The sequence below is a fragment of the Eurytemora carolleeae genome, unplaced genomic scaffold, assembly GCF_000591075.1.
Source record: "Eurytemora carolleeae unplaced genomic scaffold, Eaff_2.0 scaffold1, whole genome shotgun sequence".
Classification (NCBI taxonomy): Eukaryota; Metazoa; Arthropoda; class Copepoda; order Calanoida; family Temoridae; genus Eurytemora; species Eurytemora carolleeae.
Genome location: NW_019396081.1, coordinates 1,125,037 through 1,139,060, shown reverse-complemented (window position 1 = coordinate 1,139,060; position 14,024 = coordinate 1,125,037). Strand labels below are relative to the sequence as shown.

The following is a 14,024-nucleotide window of genomic DNA, read 5'->3' as shown; positions in this document are numbered from 1 at the left end:
AAAATTAGTTTTTTATTTAAATTCTTTTTCTAGACGTTAATCACTGCATGAATATTTACCAAATGAATATGTTTACTTGTGACATATTATTCAGAAAATCGATTACCCTCCTGAGAGAACAATAGACTGTGAGTAAACAAAAACAGGAAACTAGAGAGTAGAGACCCAAGCTGTATCTATCTAAAGCAACGTTGCACAAAAACTGAAAAGAAACAGCTGATAGATTGTAAGCAAGCCAAAGTTTTGTAAACAACTGGGGACTAAGAAAAATTCTGAATATAGTTCTAAATATTATCAATTATCCCTCCCCAAGAGGAACCGCATTCAGAATGAAACTTATGACTAAAAAAAAGTTTAATTACTAAAGAATATATTAGTTTGAATAAAGTTTTTCATCCAAAAATTTGACAGAAATTGAGATTTTACCCCTGTGATTCATAACATGATCACAACTTAAGGTCATATATATATTCAAACCGATTTACTCCACCGTGTAACGGTCCAAAGACTGGTTACAACAACAAATGCATCCGAGCTCTTATATGCATCATGAACCTGGTAGGTTGTGAATCTTATAACTTGGTAGAATAACCTCTGAAAATGAAACTAAAAAAAACTAATAATGCATTTATGACATGAGGCATGAAATACTTGCAATGATTATCCTGAATGTGACAACGTAATATCCAAGATGAATAAGTTGTACATTGTAGAACAGACGTGTGAATAATGATATATATATATTTCCTGAGAGGAATATTCTCTTCGTTATCTTCTATAGATGCTCCAACCTTCATCAAATAATTATATTCTAGACTTTACCCTTTCTCCACACAAGATAGTATATTGCAGAATTATAAATTGTTTTTTAAAGTCATTTTAAAAGCTGGCATATTCCACTTTTGAATTTTGGGGCACAAAATATTTTATCCGAAAATTTGTGTTATTTCTTTCCAATATTTAACTTTATATCTTTGGTGACACTTTCAGGGTTTGTTTGTTTGTAACTTGTATTTGATGAACTTCAGAATTAAGACCAACATTTGTGTGGTAACTCGAATGATCTTAGTCCATTAAATTGATTTGGAAATCTAGCAATCAAAACAAAAAAATATACAAATTTTTTCTACCTGCAGACAAGTAAGCAACAAAAAACTTAGTAAACCTAGTTTCGTAAATTATGAATTTATTAAAAAAGTTTAAAAGATATGGTATAGGTTTAACACTTTATCTAGCTAGTTCAGTTTTTTTTTATAGCATGAATACATTTAATTTAATTAAATAGAGAGACTAGCTCTGCGTCTCATTAATATTTTATTGTTTTTGTTAAAATGTTTGAAGAAAGAAAACACCAAATAGTTTCCAGTTCGAATTTAAATGAACCTTGAAAACTAACTACAAACTAGAATTAAAATTGAAATATTGGATCAAAATTAAATAATATTCTGCTGTATGAAAGGAAAGATTGTATTTGTAAAAAAGTGAATCGTTAAATATTTCCATATTAACATGGCAAATTGTTTAAGAGCTAAGCCAGGATGAATTCCTGCTAAACCAAATATTTTTGCAACAGAGATCAAAACTTTAAACACTTTAATAAACTTTACCAGAAAACTAAGTCTAAAGAAGATTGAGTTGTTTTTACTTTTGCCAGATATTTTTTCGTTTATTATACAGGGTGTGTAAAACAAAACCGGGATTAACGTTGTTTTGTAAAACTCAGGGTTCATGTTTTTAAAAAAAAAGAATTTCAATAAAGCGATCAAAATGCAAAAAAGCGCGCGAAAATATAACTCTTTCATAAACAGAGTTTTATAAACATCTACTGTGTGATAAACTATATTAAAAATCAACGAAAAATGGTCAGTAAAAATCTATATTAAATCTAACGAAGTCTCACAAAAGTAACAAAATGAAAGTTTCTATTTAACCAATTTTGTTATTAAAAATGTATTTCATAATATCGACGATTTTTAATTAGTAAATACAATTTTGAGGTTTTATATGAGAAGATTTAGTGCTGATTTGCATCAAATTATTTGCCGATTTTTCAATATTATTCTTAATAATTTGTATCAAATTTTATTTGAAACAAATTGTACACAAAAATAGTATTGTGTATTGTGTAAAACAACACGAACCCAGTATTTTATTGATGTCACAAACTGTACTTTCTTTTGGTTAACAAGGAAAAGATTAGAATAAAAACTAGAAAATTTATGAAAATCTCATCTTCATACAATTTAAGGATTCTCTAAGAAGATCAAGAGCAAAGTTTTCAATAGAATATCTAAAACTAATTTTGTTTAACTTTTCTCTTTACTATTTAAAGACGGGAGAGATGGGAAAAGTAGCCATAAACTCTTCTAGTGTAATTTTCCTCAGTTAGTTTTATCCATTTTTCCTTTTTTTCCATTTTACTTTGCATTTTCTGTAACGCATTTTTCTAAAATGCATGATTGAAATTCGACCGAAATTTGATAAATGATTTGGATTTATTTGATGGCTTAGAACAGGTTTGATGGAAACTATAGTAATTCTGTCAATAATCTCTATTCCAGGAAGTTTAGTTTCAAAGTTTAGACATTTTCTCAAAAACCTTTCTGGAAGGATTAAAAAATTTATGGGGCGTCTTCATTTTCTAGCAATGAGCCAACCAAGTTTAAACTTCATAATTTTTCGTAACCATATTGTAACCAAAATTATCGTTGATAAATTTCATATTATTAAACTGTCAAAACCAATTTGTCGTTACAAAACTGTCTCTATTATGTACATTGTACATCCCAAATTCACAACGATAATCCGCCAATCTATTCGCCATAGATAATAAATTTATAATTTTGAATTATAAGACAAAAGATGTATGTTGTTAAATACCCAGTGAGTAAGAAAAAAAGAAAATCCCTGAAAAGAAATTTCAAAAACATATATATATTTTCAAATTCTGTTTCAGAAGAAGATAAAATCTAGAATAAATTCCTTGACTGAACTGACCACATCTACATCACAGCTAAAATATAAATAGTTTCAATAAATAAAATTGATATTGTGGAAGACGATGCCTGGCCGCGTTAAACTAGTTCCACAAGATTCAACAGAATGAGATAGAACGGATACGGGGCATTGGTACTGATATCATCTCTACAGTCTACACGTGCGATATCGATATTGACTCTAGTTCTGAACCCTCTAGTAATAAGTTATAAGAAATATATATACTGGAAGTTATCTATGCGTTTTATTAGAGTCTGACTCACGTCCTCTATAATATAATTATAATTATAACCGGCAATACTAATAATATATATCCAAACTATTTTTATTCGAGTAATCGAAATTGATCTGATGATTATATTGTTTGTTTTTTTGTTTTTTTTTTCTGTGTTGTAATCTAAAGTTTCTTTACTAGTACAAAAATTTGGTACAAACAAATCATAAGTTATAATAATTCTGTTCAATTATGCATAAATTCATCAATATAATCAAACTTCGGCGAGATCTGAGAGGACAAAAGATAAATACAATATATAATTATAATTATAAGCTTACATTCATATTTATAGTTTTAAGCTTAGTATATAACAGGCATATATCATAAATAGTTTGTAGTTCATTCCCCCATATTCACCTGTATAGTCTATACTTGCATACTTGTAAATATATCCACCTGATATTCTTTATACAGTCTATATTTGTAAATATATCCACCTGATATTCTTTATATAGTCTATATTTGTAAATATATCCACCTGATATTCTTTATATAGTCCATACTTGTAAATATACCCACCTGATATTCTTTATATAGTCTATACTTGTAAATATATCCACCTGATATTCTTTATATAGTCTATACTTGTAAATATATCCACCTGATATTCTTTATATAGTCTATACTTGTAAATATATCCACCTGATATTCTTTATATAGTCTATATTTGTAAATATATCCACCTGCTATTCTTTTTATAGTCAATACTTGTAAATATATCCACCTGATATCCTTTATATAGTCTTTATTTGTAAATATATCCACCTGCTAATGTTTATATAGTCTATACTTGTAAATATATCCACCTGATATTCTTTATATAGTCTATACTTGTAAATATATCCACCTGATATTCTTTATCTAGTCTATATTTGTAAATATATCCACCTGCTAATGTTCATATAGTCCATTCTTGTAAATATATCCACCTGATATTCTTTTGTATAAATGCTTTTGTAAATCCATCCATGACTGTATCAACATTCTTGACAATATTACCAGGAACTGAGGTTACTGCACTACTCACACTCTTCACAGATCGTTGAATATCCTTTATATGGAAAATAATAATATTAAATAAAAATAATAAAATTGATAATAATATAAGTACAAAAGAGGGTTCTTGATAACTAATATGAGATATAAATATGATAGACTAGTAGTCTACGAGTGGTAATACTTTAAAAGTTGTAAAAAAAATTGAACAAAAGGGTCACTACAGTTTTTTCCAAAGGAGAAACTGCTGACACAGTATTAGTGAAGATTGAATTCTATCTAATGCTAGCGTCCAACTCATTCATACATCATAGGGATCAATTTATATAATTAACCTATTCATCGCATACAGGGTTTAATTTACTGAATCCTTATATATTAAGTTTGCTCTATGTTCCGGGGAAGGAGGGGGGGGGGGATTGTTATATACGAGGTAAATACATTTCGTAGATTTAACTTTGTCCGGCCTTTAAACCTGCCCAACAAAATTCTTCCCTTTCTCTACCCTTATCATTATTAAAAATAGTTGCTAGTACAGCGTGTCTCACGAAACCTGACAGCGAAGAGAAAGCGCTTGAAAACCCTCCTTTATCTTATAAATTATATGCGGCATTCATTAGTCAACCTATTTTTACATGTATGATTCTTTAAACATGAACACAAAATTCCCCTAGTCCTCGCATATCCAAAATGTGGTCCAAGATACATTTAACAAGGAGGGAGCGTAGAATCCCCAGTTTTATAAATTTTATAAATCCGGTTATATTTAAATTTTACCTGAGAAACAGCTGTTACTGCCCTCTCCATCACCCCTTTGCGTTCCATACTCCAGTCAGGCAGTACAAACTCAATAATTTGCTCTCCCAGTCCAGGAAAATTACTAAATAAGGAAATAAAGCCTGGAGATTTAAACAATGTTTTACACTAGGTTTAGATCATTCTAACGAATTACACTATCAAAATTCATTCGTTTAAGACGTGAGTTATAATATACAAAACACTCTAACAGAGATTACTACTTTATTTATATAGATGCCATTACCATTTAATACATTACTATACCAAAACAAACGAGATAAGCACTTAATGTTATCTGTTCATTTAAGCTAATAGATTAAAAAAAATTTTAATTTCTTCGTCAATTAAAACCATTTTTTTTTGAGAAAAATACCACCCAGGTCCCATTGTTTGGTTTTGGGAATTCAACAGGTTTAAAAAATTAACTGCAACCCTTTCTTCAATTGGAATGTGAAAACTAAATCACGGGTTTTCATTGATTATCCTAATTTTAAAAATAGCTGCTACCATGTATAAGAAAAGAGGATATGAAATTGTAGAATTCCGAATCACAATTTCTAAATAAAATGAGAATATAAAACCACATAAGAGGGTTTCATAAACCCTAATGGAGTCGGTATTACACCAAACATTTGTGCAGACAGAAAATCCATAAATTATACAAAAAGGTGGTTCCATTCCAAGCATTACACATTTGTGGGTAAACAGTGAATTTCCAAAAAGGTGAGAATAAAAACTCGAAAATACAAATACTGGAGGGGAAAATTCGTGTGTGGGTAAATTGTGGAAAATATTTAGTTTTTATCATTATCAGGGTTTCCTTCTAAGGAACTGCTGGCTACATAACAGGGGCTAGGGTTTTCAGGGTTTTCTTCTGAGGAACTGCTGGCTACATAACAGGGTCAAAGTTTTTCAGGGGTTCTTTCTGTGGAACTGCTGGCTACATAACAGGGGCAAAAGTTATCAGGTTTTTTTTTCTGTGGAACTACTGGCTACATAACAGGGGCAAAGGTTATCAGGGTTTCCTTCTGAGGAACTGCTGGCTACATAACAAGGGAAAGGGTTAACAGGGTTTCCTATTGAGGAACTGCTGGCTACATAACAGGGGCAAGGGTTATCAGGGTTTTCTTCTGAGGAACTGTTGGCTACATAACAGGGGCAAGGGTTATCAGAGTTTCCTTCTGAGGAACTGCTGGCTACATAACAGGGGCAAGAGTTGTTGCTAAGAAAGGCTAGGGGGCCGAGCACTGAGACTAAGGTTTACATGTTATGGCTGTATTTTGGATTTTATCTCTCTTAAAGGGACTGGATACGTATTGTAAAGTGACCCATATTAAAAAGCTTGCAAAGCACGATTAACAACGGTACCCGTAAAAGCTTAATCTTATTAAGTATGAATATTAAGTATGAATTAGATAGATTAGATATAAAATAAGAAATGTTTATATTTTTGAAAACTGATTATTTGTTGTTATTGTGGTTTCTCTACAAAACTTACTTGCACATTTCTGCTACAGGAAAACATTTTAAGAATTTTAAGAATTAAACAACAATATCTTCCACATTATTGATCAGATAAAGGTTTCAAGGGTACCGTTGTGAATTAGACATTGCCATCTTTGCATCGAAGATTACTTGAAGTCCCTTTTAATACAATTTGAAGTTTAATTTCAAGGTTCATTTAATTACTAGTTTGGGAACCCAGCTTTGCCTGGAAATTAAGTTTACCAGTTAAAAATCAATTTTCAATCAACCGAACTTAGAATTTTAAAACTAAGCTAAGAACATTCCTGTGGTTTTACGTTCCCCAATCAAAGTGTGAGGCAAATCGGTCAAGGAGTTCCTGAGTTGTGATCGGACATGTAAGCAAACTGACAAACAAACAAAGATTACTACTTGATATTTTTTGACACTTATCTCCCATTGTTTTTGTTAAGGGGAAGCCACGCTCGTAAAAAACAATGTTAACCAAGGAGAAAGCACTAGAAAACCTTACCTTGAAGATTTGGAGCTATCAATTACTTCTTGAAGAAAAGCATTCAACATCTGGATTCATTTGTTTCTTATTATAGTTAAAATATTGGGTATAAACAGTGAACACGTTTATGGACTGTAAGTGTAATTTGTTTAGGGCACCGCCTTAAACTGGGTATTACCCTCTGTGAAAAAAGGTTTACTAGAAATTACGCTTACGGTCCCTTTAACGAATCAGAGAAAAATCTCATTAAATTTGTTGCAGCAATATAAAGTTTCCAACAATCTGTGAAAACCATAACGAGACTGATAAATCTTAACGAGATTACTAATTTAAGAAGATCAGGCTTGAGATCAGTGGCGTACTCCCCTGAACAATTTTTTTAAAAGTGGGTTTTTAGGATTTCAAATAAAAAACTGGCATTTTTGGTCAATAATTTACCAATTTTTTTAATATCCATGGCTTGTTCTTATCTTTAAAACAAATATACTTCCAACAGCATTAAAATGAATCACATGAGTAAATTAATTGAACATTTCTGTTCTTCTAGTGTCTTTCCATGTATTTCTTAGTGTATTTCTTAGTACTCATGAGAAGTAACAGATATACAGGTTTTTTGAGAGGATAAATTAAATTCTTTATTTCAAAAAAGAGAAAATAGTTAGAAATATTATTAGAAATGATGCGTGAAGCGCCAAAGAAAAATTTTAGTATTTTTTTCTTAAGTGACAAAATTTAATAAAAGCTGGTCCATGATCGTTCATGCTGGAGTCAAGTAAGTGGGGGGGGGGGCGAAAATCGGTTCGCCCCCCCCTAGTTGCGGTACTGCATAATGTGCCCCACCCCTACCGACGTAAGAATTAAACAAACCCCCAACTATTTGTAAAAATCTGGTGTATTAGGGGTAATGGAAAGAAGAATTTTGAAAAAAGGGGTGAAAATGTTGAACCAGGGGGAGACACATGACAAGTGCAAAAAGTATCAAGCTGTAAATACCAATGACAATTCTCTCATTGAAAATAAATATCTTTCTTTTTACAATACTCACCCCTTGAGGGCAGAGATAGTGCAAAGCAATATCGGCTAAAGTAATCCGCTAAGATGAAATCCAGATTGAAACCAGGAGATAGAAATTCAATTCCCCAGAAGCAATAAATAACAATATATAGAATGTATTACAGCACCGAAGATGTTGATCTACAAACTTTAACTCAATATAGTATTACACACATTATAAACCCCTTTCTTATTGCAATCTTACTTATGATTATAATATCTTAAAGGGAGTGACTGGCTATGTAAGGTAGTTGAACTCAGTATGAAGTGTTGTGGAAAACTTCTTTCGGATTCATTAAACTTTTTAAAGATCTGTAAATCCCGAGTTTGAGCGCAAATTCGACGTTTAAAACTTCTACTTTGGGGGTAGATACGTTTTCAGAATTAGTTTTTTTTCAATTATTAAATAACGACGACAAAAAATGTAAACAAAACTCTACAGTAAACTAATCAGTTGTTTCGGAACCGGTTAAGAAAATAAAAATTAATCTTATCGTCGAAAATAAGTAATTTTGTTCAATTATTAGTTTTTATTTTCTCATTCTTCTAGTTCTCATTATTCACAAACATTTTCTGCATATTTTCTTGAATTATTATTGAAAAGACGACATTTGAAGAATTTTAAGAAATCTGTGAATAAATTCAAAGAAAATAAGAAATTCAATATAATGATGAAAACGAAATAACTGATTCTAGCATTAATATATTGAATTTTTTTTTCAGAAATGTGTTCCCACCATCTAATTAGATTACTGTACGATTTTTACTTTATTTTTCGTCGTCGTTATTTATTAATTTAAAAAAAAAACCCGATTCTAAAAACGTATCCACCCCAAAGTAGGAGTTTTGAACGTCAAATTTGCGCTCAAACTCAGGATTTACAGATCTTTAAAAAAGTTTAATATGTCTCAAATAATCCGAAAGAAGCTTTCCCCAACACTGCATACTCAGTACAACTACCTTACATAGCCGGTTACTCCCTTTAAACCTAACTAATCTATATAACAAATAATTTATTTTATTTCTCATTAATTAGTTCTGTTCTCCATGTAATGGTATGATATATTGGTATTAAATATATTGTTTATGACGCTGAAACTTGATCCATTAACTTCAGATGTTCTCCATTAACAACATCAAGATATCTTTAAGTGGAGGAAACTTAGCCAATCTTTCAATCAATTTTCTAACTCAACCAATAACAAAATTTCCAGGGGAATTGGGACAAGGATTCTTAAAGTTTCTTAAAGAGGCCCCGCCTGTAATTTCAAGTACTTCCCATTCATGTACAGGGTCGGTAGCCTTAAAAGCTTTGTCTGATCAACAATCATGATAAATGAGGTGTGTTCAATAAGTTTTGCAATTTTTTTAGAGGTACTTTTGATGTCTCAGTCCTGTAACTTTTTTTAAGTTCACTATATCTATACAGGATTATTTAATAGATTAGTTAATGTCAATCATATCTTTGTAGTAATGTAAAGAGAATATATCAGCTTAGGTTGTCACAGCAAGATTTTCAGAATGGTCTCAAACTTGATCTATCAGAGTCTGTTTTAGATCCTTTAAGAGCGAGCAAAAGAAATGAGAGATTGAGTATTAAATGTATAGAAGACTTTTGAGGATTTACGTTAGAGATCCATAATCAACGTCATACCTTTGGTCAGAGACTTTGGAACAAGTTTGACCCAGATGTTTGTCATTTTTAAATCTTGCTTTACAACTTTGTTTACATCAAGCTGTCTGGCAAACATACTCTTGAACCCTTGCTAATATGGTTGTAACAATTTTTTAACAATGTTTGGCAGTTTTTGAGTTTCTTGCTGGTCTTTTTCCGCCTGGACATTTCAAATATTAATTGTTTTCTACTTAACCCCAGTAGTAAACCACCATTAAAGTTTAAAAACCCATTTTAAAATGCATTATGGATCATGTTTTAGGGTTCTGCTTGGGTTTTGCATTGTCTAATAAAAACTTTTTAAGGTAAACGAGCCTCCAAAGTGTCCTCTTTCTTTGGTCAATATTCTAGGTATTTATTTGCTGAGACAACAAAGCTAATCCACCTTCAGGAGAACACTCCTTACATCACAACCACAATCTGCTTGACGCCAACCTGGCCAAAAATGTGTCCAGTATAGATATAGTGAACTTCAGAAAAAATTCCATGGCTGAGACATCTTGAAGAACCTTTAAATTTTTTTACAGAACGTATTGAACACACCTCGTAGATATTATTGCACTGAAAACCAAAATACTCAAGCTCTCTCGCAAAAATCAAACAGGGCCGGGTTTCTAATCAATTCTTTTAAAATAAAGCTAAAAAGATTTGCAGTTTTGGAGTATACAAGTCTATGGCTCCATCCAATTGTATAAGTAACTGTACGGTAAAACCAAAGCCTAAGGCATTCCAAAACTTCACAGCCGACCTGGTCTTGTAATTGAATACAAACCTTTCATAGTTTTCTACATTGCCCATTTCTCCTTCCGAAACAAAGGAGAAAATTATTATAATTGAACACTCAAGCTGAAAGAATCCTTAGATTTTAATACGATTCTTTAGTTCAATAATGAGACTAATATGATCATGTTTTCTATTGATGCCCCTTAAAGTTTTAGTTATCCTTTTTTTATTTTCTTTTTATTGAAAATCAGAAAGTTTAATGGAGTTTAAAAGCTGTCCAATAAATCCTTGTTAAAAAGTAATTTCGCATCCCATACATCATGAAAAGCATTTTTTACAACATTTTTAAATATGCAAAAGGGCGAGGTGGTGTGTGTGTTCCTTTAAAGAATAAAGGAGAGGTATTATTCTTTCCCTGAAATAAATTCCACCCTTTAAACCTCTAAGGATATTTTGTTAAACTTAAAAAGTATTTTCTCTCCATAAATGTGATATTCTAAAACCCTCCAAAAAATTTCATTGAAAAAAATACCCAGCCAAGGTACAACCCCCCTCCCAAACTCTTCTCCATTTCAGGTGTTTGGTGCGAAATCTAAAATCCAAGGATAAAATAATATTTTGGTAAGTGTGGGCCCTGGAGAAGGGGTGGGGCGGTTAGATGTACAGTTTGAACTTTATATATCTGAATATTTGCTCTTAGCTAATTAAGAACTTTGCATTTCAAAAACCAACTCGGGTCTCATGAGATAGAACTTGAAAGTCTAGTTATAAGCATGAAAAAGGGGCATATAGAACTAGTGTTGGGGATTTGATTTTATTCATTTTTTGAGACTTTATTTTTGGACTAATTAAAGGTTCCACAAAGTTTTGAGAGGGAAAATTTTAACCCTGAGAAAAGATATTTGAATGAACGGACTAAAAAACAGACCAAATGAACAATCTTTTTTGGTCAGTCACAGGATGGAATTTTAGAAAGTGCAAGAAAAACAAATGTTTAGACATTTTTTTGGGGGAATTTGTAAAAGTTCTCAAATTTTGTAGAAAGTCCAAGAACCTTCAAAGACTATGTAACATATTTGAACTTAGAATGAAGTATTATGGCGAAAAACTTAAGGATTCATTTGATACCAATGCAACATTTTTACGGTTTTCAATTTAGATCGTGGAGTCCTTAGTTATATTGCACCAGTTGTTTCAGTCAGCAAAATTTTTGTAAAATTTTTAATATAGACAAAATGCCGCTTAGGAACATATTTCTAATAACTTATTTTCAATAAAAGAAGTTAATTATTTTCTCAACCTGTTCCCATATATACACGAGACATTAGTTTGTAAAATGTTATTTTATACATGTTTTGTGAGCATGTTATTAAATAAATTGTAAAAAAACGTTTATTCTGATGACTGAAACAATAGCTGAAATATTACACACAAATTTACACTCTTCTATAAAAAATTATACACCGTACAAATGTCTCACTAGTATCAAAGGAATCCTGAAGGTTTTCTCCATAATACTGCACTTTCAGTTCAAATGTTACATAGCCAATCTCTCCCTTGTGATGTACGTGATCTAAAATTTAGCTTTTCTTCTCAAAATATTCTGTTAACTGATATTCATGATATTGTATGATAAAAAATATATAAATCTAAAATTATCATTATCAAAAGCATAACATTGTTTATGACAAACTCCTTCAAACTATAAAATGTCTTGGAAGTTTATTCAATATGTGAGGTAAGTCAAGTTTACCTCATTTTAAAATTCTATTAAAAACTGACTTACTTTAGAGCAACAATTTGATTCCTTCTAACAATATACAATACTATTTCAAGAGGGCAGACAATGTTTTACAGAAGAAACCAAAAAAGAATCATTTGGCCAACCAAGGACAATTGATTTCTTGTGTGAAAACAAATTCAATTTCCTGAATCCTCACAACATATCCGGCACAGTTCATGGAAGAGTAGTCAGACAATGAGAAAAAAAAAGAGATTTTGATTTTGAACATGAAATCTAACTAGATCTTGCATGAGGTTAGAATATATTTATATTATATATAGTATGTTTCCAGGCACGAAATATATTTATGAATATATAAAAGTTTAAATTATTCCATCATATTTCGGATATTTCTAGGAACCGGGTAATAAGCCTAAAAAAAGATTGTACACGTGTTCCTAGCAAGAGAACATTAGTTACAGACTAAACTACAAATGTTACTGACTACAGTACATCCAGTGCTTGATTTTATTACCGAATTTAGACTATTTTTTATCAACTAGATTACAAATATTACTGAATTGAGTCCATTTGGTCCCAACTACAGTACAAATTTTACTGAATTGGGTTCATTAGTTACCAACCAGAGTACACTTGCTACCAGGTAGAGTACAGCATTTTTACATATATCAAACTGAAATAAAATTCACTATACTTATACTTAAAATGTAAATAATTGATTTTTATATGAATGCGACGGTGTTATGATTTAGAAGTTAAATAAAAGCCTGGCCAAATACATGCCTCCTAAACTTTTGTTCAATCGATATCAGTAACTAGAAAATGTCCAATTGGGAAATTCATTCTTAATGATTTATATCCAGACTGACGGCTGTACATTTTCCTATCTAGGGATGGGCTCGTTTTTTTTCCGTTCATCGTTTGTAATCACTCATTTGTTTGTTTTTCAACGTTATAAAAATGATTTCGTTCCTTGAAAATTATTGTTCGTTTCCCATATATTTCGTTAGTTTTCTCACCGACTGATAATTCAGTAAAATCTTTACTAAACTATAACGGTTTTTTTAAAATTCGGAATTCAGATCATTAATATATTTGCTCATTTAACAATGACTTCTACTGTAGCATATTTTAATCTATTTGAAATCTATTTAAATGAAGCCAAATTTTTGAAGCCTAAATTTAAATTAAGCCAAATGAACTTAAACTTAATTTTATTGAGAAAATGTTCAGTCAAACTGAAAAGATTGAAATACGACAATTTGTTGTAAAACTCGATTTGAAGTCCAGATGAGAACAAGAAACAAATTATTTATGAAAATTGCATGAAATTCGAAAAAAAATTTGTTCGAAAAAATCATGCGTTAAAATCTTTCAGAAAAGTAGTTTGGTCAATAAAAAACGAACAAAATCGTTTATACATTGTTCTTTTTTTCTTCTGAACAACACCATCATTGACGAAAAATTTCATTGGTTGTCAAATATTTGGTTCACTCAAAAAACGATGCCCATTTCAATTCCTAACTAACTCCCATGTCAAAACTCCGGACACTTGTAAGATTTACAATGCCAACAAAGTTCCAAGGTTCATTTGATTTAGAGAAAATACTCTAGAATACTAAAACTTAGCTGTAATTTTAAACTATACTAATTCAATTCCAATGTAGAATAATCAAATAATGCTAACCCTGCTTATTAATGCTTCAGATACTTCATCAATTCGGAAAATTTACATAAAAACCAGATTGTGTTCAATGTTATTTTTGATTCTTTTTAAAAAACA

At 30.8% G+C, this 14,024-nt stretch overlaps 1 protein-coding gene across 1 annotated transcript in view; it reads right to left on the bottom strand.

The window, feature by feature from the left end:
* Positions 1-106: 106 nt before the first annotated feature.
* LOC111716615 (sorting nexin-13) overlaps positions 107-14,024 on the bottom strand; it is a gene marked incomplete at its 3' end in the record, with an annotated part of 41,267 nt that continues 27,349 nt past the window's right edge. The window contains 5 exon segments of the mRNA XM_023492089.1: positions 107-791; positions 2,983-3,013; positions 4,204-4,325; positions 5,048-5,150; positions 7,065-7,114. Of these exon segments, the coding sequence (XP_023347857.1) occupies positions 573-791; positions 2,983-3,013; positions 4,204-4,325; positions 5,048-5,150; positions 7,065-7,114 (525 nt within the window).